At 40.4% G+C, this 15867-nt stretch overlaps 1 protein-coding gene across 5 annotated transcripts in view; it reads left to right on the top strand.

Moving 5' to 3' along the window:
• FNDC3B (fibronectin type III domain containing 3B) overlaps positions 1 to 15510 on the top strand; it is a 336841-nt gene extending 321331 nt beyond the window's left edge. For all 5 annotated transcript variants that reach the window (XM_032407203.1, XM_032407205.1, XM_032407207.1 and 2 more), the window contains 3 exons: positions 593 to 759; positions 3717 to 3844; positions 11856 to 15510. In XM_032407203.1, the coding sequence (XP_032263094.1) occupies positions 593 to 759; positions 3717 to 3844; positions 11856 to 12167 (607 nt within the window). In that variant the 3' untranslated portion in view covers positions 12168 to 15510. The remainder of the gene's footprint in view (positions 1 to 592; positions 760 to 3716; positions 3845 to 11855) is intronic.
• Positions 15511 to 15867: the final 357 nt, after the last annotated feature.

The following is a 15867-nucleotide window of genomic DNA, read 5'->3' as shown; positions in this document are numbered from 1 at the left end:
TTTAACTATAAAAAGACAAACAATGATAGTATATACTAGTTCTAGGTAAGCCAGTTTCGTTGTAAAAATACAAATTTTTCAAGACCCTGGGGGAAAACGCTTGAAAACATAAGGCCTTTATCTTCTGTCTTCATGCCTTCTACACTTACGCCTCTTGGAGATAATAATTAGCAGAGTACAAAATAGTCCTGGTTCCGATCGGAGAAGGATCCAGAAGCTGCCAGTTTAAGCTGTCCAGTTTACCTATGCTGCTTTTCCATTATTTTGATTAATCTGATAGAGGATTCTAAGTATTTTTTTTCTTCTTTTAAAATGTTTTCTCAAAGATCTGTAATCTTAAATGTCTTCTTACTAGTTTGGGAAAGGGGCTTTGAAAGCTCTTGCAAAGACAAAGGTTAAAATTGAAGGAATTTTCAAGCTAAACCTCAGTTATTTGGAAAATCCAGGTAAAGAGGACATTGTATTTTTCAGGTGCCCAGTTAACATTAACTTCATTGCCTCGTATATAGTAGAAGGTCAGTTACCAGTGATAATTAATTTCTTATCACTAATAAAAGTTCAGGTGGCTAATGGATTCTGTTCCTTCCTCTAGGTTTATTTCCATCTACAGAGGACCCAGCCACACCTACAAAGTCCAGAGACTGACAGAATTCACATGCTACTCCTTCAGAATCCAGGCATCGAGCGAGGCTGGGGATGGGCCCTTCTCAGAAACTTATACCTTCAGCACAACCAAATGCATCCCCCCCACCATCAAAGGTTTGTAGGCAGTGAATTCTGGCACATTCTTCTGTGAGAGTAAGGAAATGTTGGAACTTGGAGTAGGAGGCTTGATTCTGACCTTAAATACACTCTTCTAATATTTCTAATATCGGCAACATAGAATCATTAACAACTTTCTGAAAGAGAAGGTTGGGGAACGGGTTCCCTGCAGAAAAGCCTTTCCTCAGGTCTGTATAAGTAATTACTGCAAATAATGTCATAGCGTCATCCCCACAGGAGATGGACAAAGGAAAGGACCACACCGAGTGACAGACACGCTTTGGGTTAGAACTGAGGGTGAATTCCTGGTGTTGATAGCACTTAACGACAGTTCACCTTGGAGGGCTTGAGAATCTCCCTTCCCAGAGACTGTCAGCAGGAGCAGAGGTTGGTGTCCATCTTCAGATGACTCTGGTGCCCGGAGCCTGACCTGCCAGGCAACTTCATCAGCCTGTCCCCTGGCCGCAGCCCTTACTGTGGAGAGGTGCCTTTGAAAAAAGAGCAGCCGTGGCCTCTTCTCATCTCCTTGACTGTTTGTCTTGAGGTTTGCCAGTGACTAGTTGACTCCGTCCCTTTGTGGGGACAGGGAGTGAGCCAAAGCCACCCTTCCCAGGCTCTCCCTCCACTGGGTCCGGTGAGCCCTTGCCCCCATGATGCACAGCCAACTTGCAGGATGGGCAGACAGCAGTAGGGCCCTCCCCCCCCGGCTCTTTCACGGCTTCCTGAGCCTGTGCCCTTTTGTTTCCCAAAAGGATGATTCCAGTGAAGGTCCCTGCTGCCTTTGCGAGGGTGGGCCACACTGTGCCTTTATCCAGCTGCTGCCCAAAATGCCCGGAGGCTGATGGACACCGGGCAGCTTGTCTGAACTAGGTTTTATCTGGGTAAAAGCGAGGGTTTGCTGTATATTACTTGGGTGGCCAGGGGGATGAGCACAACCTTGAGAAAAGGTCCTTTAGGTGTGTGGCCCCAGGAGCAAGGCCGTGTGTGCTTCCGTGTGGAGGAGCTATGTCAGCTACAGCCGGGGCAGAGTCCATCGCAGAGGGTGAGAGACCTCCGGGTCAGGGTCAGGGTCAGGGTCTGGCTTGGATTCTGTGAAGGTTTCCCCTGGCTCCTTTCAGGGTACTTTATGGTAGCTCCCTCCCCTCAGCAGTCCAGAAGTTCGTTGGCAATTGCTTCTTCGTGTGACTACGAAACTAGGACAGATGGTGAACACATGCAAGGGCTCGCTGCGCCCCATGGGTAGTAAATGGTCCGGTCCTTCGGTACAGCTTCGCCTGGTAACAGGAGAGATTCCTGAACACACTGGGGCTCATAGATTTGCCGTGACAAGGAAGGCTGGCCGCATTTACCAGCTGGCAAACATCAAGGGTCTTTGCGACACTCCCTTTGCCTCTCTAAGTGTGTGTTGGTAGAGATTCAGTTCATGGACAGTGGAACACTGAATTGAAAGCACTTGAATTTCATGTATATTTTCTTCAGAAGGACAGTTTCCTAACACTGCCACATGATCAGATCCTTTACCGTTTCGGTTCAGGAAATTGTTGTCTTAGCTGGAGGGCTGTTTGGTCTGATAGGGTCCCTTATTTTTTCCATAAATTGCATGGAGTTTTGGCCAACTAATTGCAACTTATTTTTAAGAAAACCTGTATTTTTCTGAAGCAGTATTGTACAGAATCGCAAGTAGAATCCACTGCCTCTAAAGAATTTATAGAGTAAGGGGGTTCAGAGAAGAGTTATGCATTCTAGTTACAAAGTAGAAAAATCTCAAGTATTGAATTAAGCTGTAGAGATATAGCATAAGCTGTGAGAAAAAAATATTTTAAAATTCTGTAACATTTTACATGCTTTACTACAAACTAATATAATTTTCCTTTAAACCAGAATTATGAGGGCGCCTAGGTGGCTCAGTCGGTTAGACGTCTGCCTTCGGCTCGGGTTGTGATGCTGGGGTCCTGGGATCGAGTCCTGCATTGGGCCCTCTGCTCAGCGGGGAGCCTGCTTCTCCCTCTCCCTCTGCTGCTCCCCCTGCTTGTGTTTTCTCTCTCTCTCAAATGAATAAATAGAATCTTAAAAAAAAAAAAATTCAAAAAAAAAACAACAGAATTATAAGTCCAGTAGGTGAAAAATGAACTAAAAAAAATACAAATAGGAGATAACTTGATTTTTAAAGGCTTTCTCTCAGTGCTAGCCATTCTCTGGGACTTAATCTCACATGTCACGTGCTTCTCAAACCTTCCTCAGACTCTCACACAGATCAGACTGTCCCTCCTATTTTGTTCATACACCCCCGTTTAATCTCCTTTATGTTATGTTTCTCTTTGTATTTGTCTCCTACCTTGCTCGCCCCTTCCCTCAACTTGATCTTAATTCCCTTGAAAGTAGGGTTTACAGTCCCTATTTTTGCATTCTCTAAAGTCTCCAGTTCAGGCCTAATCATATAGAACATGCTGAGTAGTTATTGAAAACATAACAAAAGTACATGGGGCGCCTGGGTGGCTCAGTTGATTAAGCGTTTGCTTTGGCTCAGGTCATGATCCTGAGGTCCTGGGATTGAGCCCCACGGCAGGCTCCCTGCTCAGTGGGAAGTCTGCTTCTCCCTCTTCCTCTGCCCCTCCACCTGCTCATGTGTGCACTCTCTCACTCTCTCTCTCTCTCAAATAAATGAAATCTTTTTTAAAAAATTTTTTAAAAATTAAAAGTAATAAAAATGCAATCCAGGCCAAGCAGTTATTAATAGGATAATGAGCAAAGGATTTTTTTCACCAATAGCTTACTAGTCATGGAGTATCTTCTCTGTGTAAAGGGTGCCCTGCAGGTTTTATAAGGAGGCTGGGCAAATAAACTCCCCTCTCAGAGCGGACACAAGCACTCTCCCACTCTAATATTACCAAAATGTTGACGGTTATTGTGATAACTTTGAATTTTGAGCTTGGATATGTGGATTTGTATTTCAGCACCTCGAGTAACACAGTTGGAAGGAAATTCATGTGAAATTTTATGGGAGACGGTACCACCAATGAAAGGTGACCCTGTCAACTACATCCTGCAGGTATTGGTTGGAAGAGAATCTGAGTACAAACAGGTAAGAACTAGTATGAATGGCACGTGTGTGGCTTATCAGTCCAGTCCTTTGCCTCTCGCCACGAGCAGTTCAGTGACTGGTGAGCGGCATATTTCTTAAAATCAATCACAAAAACTGCCTATCGTGTACCTCTTGATATAAGCCCTAGTTTACATTTTGTCTGTGGAGGTATTAAATGTTCAGTTCTCAAGCATGACCTTATAAAGAGTTTTAAATTCCGTATTTGTATTTGACACTGGCCGTGATGCTTACAAATATCAAAATCTTTATGCAGGTGAAAACCAAAGTGCCAGTGGTTTGACTACAGAGGGGAAGTAGTTCCAGCCTGACTACTGAAACCTTTTTTTTTTTTTTAAGGGGCAGGGCCTGAACCCACAACTCTAAGATCAAGACCTGAGCTGAGGGGCGCCTGCGTGGCTCAGTCAGTTAAGCGTCTGACTCTTGATTTCAGCTCAGGTCGTGATCTCAGGGTCGTGGGATTGGCTCGGGACTGGGCATGGAGCCTGCTTGGGATTCTCTCTCTCCCTCTGCCCCTGCCCCTTCCCCCAAAAAAGACCTCTGCAGGGGAATCCCCAGGGAATCTGTTCAAATGCAGACCTGATTCAGTAGGTGTGGGGTGAGGGCTCCAGCTCCCAGGTCATGCTGCTCCAGGAACCATAATTTGAGTCAGCAAGGCTTCATAGATCACATGATACACCCAGGCAAGAGAGAATGTAACTGGAATATAGCCAGATAAAGAGTTTGGTTTTCTTATTTTCACAACACTTTTTGATCCTTAATTCTTCCAACACTGCAGATTATCAGTCCCTGGCTACAAAAGATTAGGATACCCCATCAGTTTCTGTTACTTTTCTGGGAACTTAGTAACTATTTTTGTGAAATCAGGATATGATACCATTACCCTAAGGAAAGGTGAAGTCCATTCCTTACCAGAACTTTTAATGGAGGCATGTGTGTATATCAAACTCAGAAACTGTCTTCTGAAACATTAGCATAATTTGTAAAGACCTCTCTATTCAGCTCTAGAGGCTCCAGATACAAACAGGTAGGAAATAATTTGATTCAGAGTTTTTGTTAAATTGCTGGCTAATGTTCCTTATTTAATAATGAGGAATACTCGCAAATGTGTAAAACAAAGAAAATTTTGGTACATTTCATGTATTTTGTTAGTACGAAAGATCAGATAAAAGAATGAATTGCTTTAACCACATTTTGCAAAAACCTATTTTTAACTATGACATCTACCAAGTATTGATTAACATCAGTGGATGATGTCATCGTCCAGTTTCCATCATTCCTCTTTAAGAGCAAAACGCTTTTGTATTGTTTCACTTTCCAGTCTTATTTTAGCAGATGTATCCCATTTCAGAGTAAATAATTTCACATGTTTGTTTCAGCTTCCCAGAAAAATAGGATTGGTTGCAGGGTCTCAGCTCAGATAGAGAGCCTAGGGTTTTTCGCACCGGATTTCGTCATCTTAACGGCAGCAGCATTGTCCTGTTCCATAGCAATGTAATAATGGTGAAAAGATGAAATGTTACAGAATTTCACAGCAGATCGTTTAACACTTAAGAACGATTCATGTCCCAACAGTACATTCACTGCATGTTCATCATTGTTATTTTAAAAACGTTATATTCCACGTACCATACTTTTTCACCTGCTCTTAGAAAAATGTTCTGCTTCTTAAAAGGTAGTGATTGCTGTTTGACATTGAAAAAGCAGCATTATTTGATCGATATCTATACATTGCAAGCATTGCTAAAACACAGGTAAATTCATTCAGTAGTTTAGATTTTATCAGCAGGTTGGCTGTTTTTAATCAGCTATTTGTTTGGGACCCCCACTAGTTCAGTCAGAAGAGCACATAACTCTTGTTCTCGGGTTTGTGAATTCAAGCCCCATGTTGGGTGTATAGATTACTTAATATCTTTAGATTTCTTTAATGTTTTATTTGTTTAATGTTATATATTTAGACTCAGGGACATATAACTTCTAATATGGTACCTAATCACGCGTGTATACCTCAGAATTTCTTATTGTAATTATAACTGAGTTTCTTTTTGGAAATACATGAAAACATAACACGCAGGGCAGGCTCAGTAGATGGGGATTAGCATTCTTCACATAACCATGTGTTTACTACATTTACCAAGAAATGATTAAGGTGGGTAGTAGTACATAAAAAGCCACAGTTGAGTCAGGAATAATTTGTACTGAGTTTTTTTCCTTCTCCCTATTCAATAAGCATTAACTTAAACATGATGTTTTGAGTTCTTCATTCACTTGTTCTGGACATGAAATAGGGAATGAAACCTATTTATATTATGGCTGCAAGAGTAATGGTTAAAATAATTATGGTCCAGAGATAACAGGCTCTGAATACGTAGAAGCAAAGCAGAAGAAAATGGGAGGTAATTATTGCTGAGCGTATACCCGGCAGAGCCGCGGGCTCTTAGGGAGCACTGTGTGCACCTCCGTCCCAGCACTGCTCAGACGGGATCCACTGGCATTCGGGCTTGTGTTCCTCATTTTTATTTTCTCAGCCCTGGCGCGTAGTTAGGCGCTCAGTAAATGTTTCTTGCATGCATGAAAGAGGCAGTTTCAAAGGAACAGAGTTAATTGTACCTGTGGTGGTGATAAGAGTAAGCTTCAGGGTGGGGTGGATTTGGAAGTGTTTGTAACTTAGGTGAAAAAAAATCACCTATGATAGGAAGGGTCTTTCTGCTTCCCAGACTCAGGTTTACAGGCAAATATGGCACGCCCGGAGCGTTCTCTGATGATTTGCTTGAAACATGGACTTTAACTTTGCCTTGGTTCTAGCTTACTAGCTTTCCTTTGTTCAACTATCACAATATGGGGCGAGCAGCTGGCCTTAATTACAAATCAGTCTCTTAAAGTAGTAAATCCTCACCTAAAATTTTACTCTCTATTAGCGTGCATACATATGTTGATTTGGCTTTTCCCCCATTGCTAAACATGTTTTTTCCAAGAAGCTTAAAACTTCTTTTCAGACAGTATTAATTATAAAGCATTCCAGAAAAGACTGAAAATTGTATGTATATGCAGGTGACTGATTTTTTTTTGCACGAGATATAACATAGACAGTTTGATCCCTACATAAGAATGTAAAGCAAGATGATTCGTATTCATATCCCTATTCAGACTGCAATAATTTTTATAAAAAATATTTAAACAATGAAGATGAGAAAAGAGCAGCAAACTAACAAATTATTGCCTGTTAGGGGACAAAATTTGTGGCAAGTCATTAATATTCTTAGTGCTCAGATTTGTTGCATTAAGAAAACCTTTAAAACATCTGAATATTTATGGACCTTTACAGTTAATTTGATGGCCTCTTTGTATAAATTAATTTTCATTTTGTATCATTTTAGACTATAGTATTGGGACTTGTATTGATTCTTCATGGCATCACATTAGGTACTATGAGGAAAGATCTTAACACAACTGTTTGAAAGTCTTAGGGCTTACATATTTTTTAATGTCTTTCAATTTAATTCCCTAACACAGTTTGTTTTTTTTTTAATTTTTGCCTGAATAAAGGGTCATATCCAAAGCAAAATAATAGATCAACATGGGGGTATTTAAAAGCCATCATTTTACGGATTCTTAATTTTCTTCGGATTTCAGCTTCCTTTAAGTATCCAATAAAGGCTATCAGAAAAATGCTCATACATGAGACAAATATATCTTGTTTCATGGAGCCCAGGTATAGGACCCTGGTTTATTGAGAAACTGTTAGGTACTCTGTACCATGAGGGATACCCAGCATATACCAGAAGAGCATGGCCAGTGCCCATTGGGGTGAAAATAGCAGACTGTCAAGAAACAGTTCAGTAACAGTACCTTACCAGCCCTCCTCAGCTCGGACCATAAGGCCTGCCCTGCGCTGCACCCTCTACAAAGGAGGCTTGCAGGTTGGTGGGTTCCCTCTTGAGCTGGAGGGTATCCCACAGTCATGTGATATTAGAAGAATTAATTCACCTCACTGAGCCTCGGCTGCTTTGTTGTACCAGGAGGGATACTCATCCTCTAGCTCAGAGTCACTGTGAGCTTTCTGCCCCTTTAGTAGTGAGAATGGGCTATGTAAATGACAATGCTGTGCAGTTATGTCCCCCTTTGCAGTTCTCGAGAGGGGCAACGTTAATCAAGAGACGCAGGCATTGGCCCAGAGGCAGGCCCCCCGCGGTCCTCCCCAAAAGACTTGCTGGGGTAAAGGATTCCAACTCCAGCATGTTGTTCTGAATTAAGGGTCACAGATTCTTCATTTTAGTTATCTGAGTATTACTTTAAATCCTCCTCTTTGGAATAAACATGTCACAATTACTTTAAAATATATCGTACATCAAATCAAGAACAGAAATAGTCTTTATAAAAATAATATTGCTTATCTACATCTTGCGATATTATGATTGGTTACTTCAATAAAGACAATCTTAAGTGGAGCCATGCCTTTTAAATTGGGTTGAGGCAGGAGGAAAAACCCATAATGGTGCCCCTGTCAAAATGAATGAAAATAAAGGGACACAGGGCACGCGGCCTGCCATCCCGAGGTGGAGAGCTGCACGGTCCCCTGGAAAGTCACTTCAGTGGAGGCTCAGCTGTGTGCAGACAGGATGAGCCTATAGTTTGGTGACCCCCTTGGCTGTGACTGTTTCCACCAGAACAGATCCGGTAGGTCAAACCTCAGGGACCAGAATCCACAGGAAAAGGGGGTATTGGGATTGTTTTAATTTTTCCTTAGCTAAGAATTAATCCAAAAGGCTTTAAAGCATTGTTGACCATTTCTAAAATATATTAGAAACGCTGTATTTTCTATCAATACACTGAAAACAACTTACTGTTAATGATTCTATTTCTTTACAATGGTGGCTGCACCCCTGTACTAAAAACTCTCTTCTGTTGCCTCTGTGGTTTGGGTGTGTGTTCTCATACTTAATGTTCATGTTTACTTGTTTCTGGTAATCATCCTGTCTTTTCAAGTACTGTGGTGTAAGAATATCTCCTCTTGAGTCGTTGAGGGTTCTGATTAGAGAACGTCACTGAGCATCTACTTAATTCAGGCTATCCATGGTGCTGGTTGCTATGGCATTAATAGAACACAGTCCCACGCTCAATATGTGTATCGTGTTTTGTTTTTTTAAGATTTTTGTGTTGGTAATGCTTGTACAAGGGGGGAGCTGTTCCAATTAAAACAAGAATGGCTAAAAGAAAAATGTTTACAAATTGAAGCCTACGTTTTAATTGGACTTGTCATTAAGGAAGTTCCCTTCAGTTAGGTACTCATTTTTCCTTCATTAAGCTTTTTGCCAAATGGTACGAGAAAAGTAGCATTCCTTTGCTCTCTAAATACATTTTCAGAGATCTTCATTCCAGGGAATTTAGAGTTGAGCAGAGCCATCAAAATGAAAATATGAAGTCTCTCTCCAAGATTCCATGAATTGGGTTCCTAAGAAATTAAATATACTTCTGGGCCAGCTTTCTTCAAAAGCTCTAGCTGTGCAAATTCCAGAAACCATAGAATTCATTTAAACAGATAAAAGTGAACATTTATATCCACTTGCCAAAAGTCTCAGAAACATCTGTGGGGATAGGTTATTAACTGGTTTTCTGCCATGAGGTCATTGTTTGATGGCAGAAAGTAAGAGGCCACACCACAGAAACGCTGGCCAAGCCTTTGCTTGGCACAAACGGAGGGGGGGCACTGCTTTCCATACCACAGAAGGGGAAGGTAGCGTTTTCCTCCTGAGACAGCAGGAACCAAGATGGGTGTTTAACGGAAACACCAGAAAGATAGTGGAGCTGCCTGGGAAGACAAAAATCAGGCCAAGAGAACTGGCCTCATGTCAGACTGTTCATTAGACTAGGACTAAAGCAGAGGACAGGTGGTGGCGTCACGACCTACCAAAGGGGATGGGAGAGGCAGGGCTGGGGCGGTTCCAGTGGTGAGCATGGGTGTTTAAGAGTGGGATCTCATTGGGGGTCTACCCCTGCCCTTATTTGTTATGAGTCCTTAAGAAATTAACAGCCTCTATGATCCTCAGCGTCTTTATCTCTAATCAGGAGGATTAAATTTGATGAGGTTGGCTTCCCTTCAGCATGTTGCTCTCACAAAGCACTCTTTACATCCAGTTTCTCATTTAACCCTCAATCCCCCTTAGGGTTAGGTTAGGTACTGTTAACTAACCCCAGGATAAAGAGGAAAAAAGCTAAGACTCAAAGCTGCTAGTTGCCTAAGTTCACAAACCTAGAAAATAACGGAGCAAGGACTTAGACCTGGGATCCTGATTCCAGTTCCCATGCTTGACAAGGATCTGCCCAGTGCCTCCCAGTCAGACCAGGCCCAGTTCCCCCAGGGTTGCACAGAGGGGAAGAGCTCCAACAGCTACAGTCTTTCGACCTTTAATAAAGTGCCAACAAATACTTCAAGAAGTGTGACCTCTGTAAGAATCGATAAAAGAGGTATAGCAGGAAATCTTGCAGCTAAGGCTTAGATGGCAGCTTCTCTCCAACTCAGTAAACATACCAGTGCTAACTTATCACCATAGAATCAGAATGGATTGTTTACGGGGACGTTGCAGGAAAGAAACCACAGCTCAGATGGCAAGTGTGGAGGGACCTTCTTTATCAAACTGGTATACTGGTCCCATGGGTTGCAAATCATTCCCTTCAGGAATGGTCCCGACGGTTTCCAAGAAAAGACTTTTCTCAGAAAATAGCACCTTGAGCATTTAAAATTAAGAAATTAAATCTAGATTAAGAAAGCAAAGAACTTTCAGAGTTAAAAGATCTCTTTAAAGAAAAAAAAATGTACACCACTGTTTTCTTGAGACCACTCACATGTTGGGAAATAATTCATAAAGAGTTCCATCATGGTTATAGGTGGAGCTCTCGAATAGTTGGTGGTGTGTGGGTTGGGGCAATCACCGTGACTGACAGCAAGCTCGTCTTAAACCATCCATTTAACTAACTCATCATTGGAACAATAAGAAAGGAGTGGTCTGGGTCTTCTTACAGCTCTTTCATACTCGGTTGCTCCAGCCCAGTTCTGTGACTCCAGTTGCTAATGCTCTGGCTACAGTCTTTCAAGAAATAGGGTGACGCACCAGGAGGAGCATGCTTAAAAATCTTACAGAGGAATAGCAAAAGCAATGATGAATCTGGATCAGCATAAGTAACAGGCAGAATTGGTTTTCTGGCACCAAGCACTAAACAAAAGTATAATAAATACGACAAAGTCTCCTTGTGAAGTTTGAAAATGAGGGAGGAAACATCTTAAGAAAAGGCTAAATATCAAGTGACCACTGGAAGTTGGGTCCCTTCCGTAAACCGAGGTCTTTGCTTGCCCAACACTAAAGGCGTGGCCAGGGCCTCTGTGTTCACTGGTGGCATGTCCTATTTTGGGGTAGAAGTTTGCACACCAGGCTTTAAAAACACTCAACATTTGCAGATTCCCACTAACTCTCTAGCTGGCAAGTGTTTCAGACAAAGTGGAGATCATTGGAAATACTTTATTTTCTAGGGGATTTGTATTAATGGGCAAAATTAACAGCTTTACTAAGGTAGCCTGTAGCCAGGTTGAAAATGCTTATGCCTATGACTTTTAATTGCTGTGTTTTAGTAATATATTTGGAGTTGTTTAAAAATTCTAAATAGTGACGGTGTACCAGGCCTGTTTTAAGCACTTTATAGATACTAACTCAGTGCCACTCCTACAGGAAAGATTCAGTTAATTTTACTTTCTTGTTTAACTATTCACCAGCCAAATCTCTTAAAATTTCATTAGGTGTTTATTACTTAAGTCAGCTGCGATTCCAGTCACTGGATTTTGTATTCTGTTTGTTCAGGGTTTCTGCCAAATTTTTGTTATTCTGGTTATTATGGAGTAAACACCGGGGGCCTGGTGGACCTGGCTTATCAGATTATTATGTTAGAAACCACAGCGTTGTTACAGATTAATTGACCAGGACTTTTTTGTTTGTCCTTGAAGGTATACAAGGGAGAAGAAGCAACATTCCAAATCTCAGGCCTCCAGACCAACACAGACTACCGGTTCCGCGTGTGTGCGTGCCGCCGCTGTTTAGACACCTCTCAGGAGCTAAGCGGAGCGTTCAGCCCCTCTGCGGCTTTTGTATTACAACGAAGTGAGGTCATGCTTACAGGGGACACGGGGAGCTTAGATGATCCCAAAATGAAGAGCATGATGCCTACTGATGAACAGTTTGCAGCCCTCATTGTGGTTGGCTTTGCAACTTTGTCCATTTTATTTGCCTTTATATTACAGTACTTCTTAATGAAGTAAACAAACCCAACAAAACTAGAGGTATGAATTTAATGCTACACATTTTAATACACACATTTATTCAGATACTCCCCTTTTTAAGCCCTTCTGTTCTTTGATTTATATACTTCTCTTGTTTTACAGATTTAGCTAGAAAAAAAAAAAATCAGTGTTTTGGTGCACCTTTTTGAAATGCAAAACTAGGAAGAGATTAAACTGGATTTTTAAAAAAAAAAAAAAAAAGAAGAAGAAAAGCAAACCAGATACCAAAAGCTAGCTTTATGTTTTCTTTTAAATTTTCAGATTTGCCTTTATTCTGTTTTCACTGATGTCTTTTGCAAGCCTTTGATTTTTTTTTTTCTTCCATGTTACGGTTTAGTAATTTATATTCACCAGTCACTTCTTTTGTCTGGATCATCTGTCTCTGTGAACATGAATCACAGTGTGTGTCCTTACAGGTCTAGGATTTCAGTGTTGTCAGAGTATATTACCACACAACCACAACCGCAACAACAACGTACAGAAGATGTGTTCACTCAGATAAGGCTGCCCTAAACGACCATCACTCAGTTATTTAACTGTTTAGCTCATTTAAATCAAAAATGTGTACTTTAAAATGTTTTAATAATCTGTATTTCTTATGATTTTTAACACTATGAGCTGCCTGTCTAAGAAATCAAGTAACCAAAATGCACCTATAAATTATGGAACATTGTCGATTTTACCCTAGCGATTCATAGCAGTAACTTTAAGAGGGCATTGTGCAATAGTTGTTTCCTTGTTCAGCTATTTTAAAAGCTGCTTTAACTTGTTTGTTTGTCTTTGTGTATAACTACTTCTAATCTAATCACTAGAGTTATTATATTCTGTTTTGTTTGACCAGAGTTATATGACGAGAACTGGTGACAGTTTAGTGCCTCTGCCCATTGTCCGTGATTTACACTAATTGTGAGCAGTCTTCTTACATGTCAGCTCATTGTTTTTGAAAGATTTGCTGTTAGGCTGTTCTTTGAGGTATCAATGAAGTGATTTGAGTTTCAGTACCTTAATTCAGTGCACATCATCTTAATCCAACAGCGGATAAAAACTGATAAAACCCAAAAGAGAGTTACCTAATTTGTAGTTCCTATTTTTGTGGGGTTACCTGGCCATGTGTGGAGAGGGAATGATATTTGGTGGTAAGCACAGGGTGTTTTGGGGGTGAAGGAGCCTAGATTCCCTCCCTGGATCTGTCACTAACTTGCTGCGTGACCTGAACATGTCACTTTACCTCTCTGTGCCTCAGTTTCCCATGCATTAAAAATAAAATGAAATAAAATAAAATGGGGATTCTAATGTTTGTAAGTGCTTTGAGATCCTTGATCAACAGGTGCTATTGGAGTGCAAAGTGTTACTCTTGCATGTTTATTCTGAGTCATGAGATAATCAATTTTAACCCAAAGTCATTGGATTATTTATATGAAGTCCATAATGTTCGCGTACCTCAGGGACATTTAAGAGTTGGAGGTGCAAATATATTCCAAAAGGGTGCAACAGACACAGTGTATCCCCCTGCTTCTGTTTTTGTATATTTTTGCTACTTGGTTTTTCTTGATCATAGCGATTTTGTGCTTGGTCTATGTTGTCTTAAGATGCAGTATCCTGTACTAGCTTATAATATTCCCATACCAAAGTCATGGGGAAACCAACATTATTTTGTTTTTGGTTTATTTATACTATATTCTGCATACAGTACTTTAAATGCCAATTACAGTGCAATCTTTATTTATTGTAAAATTTTTTAAATGTACTTATGTACTAATTTTCCCTTGTAGCATGTTATTTTTTTTGTGTGTTTTATACTTTTGTAATTTTAGGTCAGTCTTGTCCCTTGGCAACAGCTGTAGTATTACCAATCTTCTGACATTTTCTTGTGTTTTTAAAAGATAAGAGCATCGAGTGCATTAAATGCCAAAAAAAACACGAAAAAATCCATTATCAGTGATTAAGACGTTTACATGTACCCAAAAAACCATAATCATCTCTTGAAAGAAAGCGCTAAGATCAATGAACTATTCTGTGTGCCTATATTGATGTAGTAAGTACTAGAGAGTTTTGTATTTTGTTATTGACTATAATAATTAGTTTAATTAGCCTTGCAAAGTGATGGCATCAAGGTAAATATGTTTTTTGCCAAAGTTCTGGCCTTCCAAAACTCAGCCCTCTACTTAATTGTGTATTACAACCCACTATAACATTGCACCTGCATTTTCTGAGACCATCTCAGGCAGGTGTTTTTTTTTTTGTTTTTTTTTTTTTTGTGGGGGAAAGGCATTTTTTTAAGCAATGAAGATTCAACGGAGTACAAAATCCCTGTTTGCAGGGGGGTAAAGTCCCTTTTTGGAAACACTTCAGAGCTGCTGCTATAAAGGAATTCTCGGAATTGGTTGAAATGTTTTAAATGAAATAATGCATTAGGCCAAGATTGCTATGAGTACTTTATCTTTTTTGAGATTTCCATCCAGTTGAACCACCGGAAAGCTGAAGTGTGTCACCGACCGGCTGACTGCACTTTATTTTATTGTTCTCCGTGATTTGGTATTCATCATCATCCCTTTGGTCAAAAAATTATTACTCCATCTGGCACTGTTTTCTATCACAAATATGTATATGTGACATTGATACACAGCTATATATATATATTGCCATTACACACGAACAATAAAATAAAGTGTTACATTAACCGTATTTCTTTGCCCTTTTGCAATACGTAGGAATGAGTGTCTGGCTTCCGATGCTCTATGTCAAACTCATCCCTGGCACAAGAAATTCCAGTCATGTGAAGCAAACCGCCCTTTGTCCTCAAAGAAATGGTCTCAAAAGAAAACTTTTTTAAAAAGATTTTTTTCATATTATCTGCCTTGTTCTTATCAACTTGAAATGTTGGCATTTTCTAACTGTGTTTTGTTGGCTACAGTAATTCAGTATTCCTGTCAAAATTGAAAAGTGCCCTAATTGAATGTGTTTGAATGTTATCCTTGCACAGTTCTTTAAATTGAAAGACAAAATGTTTTACCTCACTGTTGGACATACATTCCAAGCTTTTCAACTTTAGGAGGAAAAAAAAAAAAATCATATGTTTTCCTGTATTGTAAATTTTAGACTATTTCATATACATTGTATTAAAACTGCCGTATCAATTTTAATGTATAGATTTTGCAAATACTATGCTATATGTAATACCTAACTGTATCTGTAGTGTATATGTAATATATTTATGCCCAATAAATGTTTTAATTCTTTCTGACTTAAGTAGGGTTTTTCTGCCATGAATAGGATTGCTTTTGTTGTTGTTGTTGTTGTTGTTACTTTGTAAAAACTTGAACCGAACCACATCCCTAAAGTTGCAAATTCAAATGCCTTTGGAGGCCAGGCAGGTGGCATAGGGCATGATGTTCCTGTGCCACCCAAGGGGGCAGCTGCAGCCCAGCTCCTGCTGGTTGAGGTCCTGCAAGATCGCAGGCCACAATCACACATGCTAATGTTTCAAAAGAAGCTAAAAAATTCAGCTTTCCCTATACGGGACAGCTAAAATGTGATTGTGGACCACACAGTCCCAGGAGCTGCCATTCATTCTTTGATTGTCAGGGTCTGCGTTCCTAACATAGTATCCAAATGCCAAACCTTAGGAGCCCAGGTCTACCTCTGGACAGGAGACCCCGAACGCTCCCTCTCCACGACT

This window comes from Phoca vitulina, unplaced genomic scaffold (assembly GCF_004348235.1).
Source record: "Phoca vitulina isolate PV1807 unplaced genomic scaffold, GSC_HSeal_1.0 scaffold8, whole genome shotgun sequence".
NCBI lineage: Eukaryota > Metazoa > Chordata > Mammalia > Carnivora > Phocidae > Phoca > Phoca vitulina.
The sequence above is the reverse complement of the archived record's forward strand: the minus strand, read 5'-3'. Positions and strand labels throughout refer to the sequence as shown.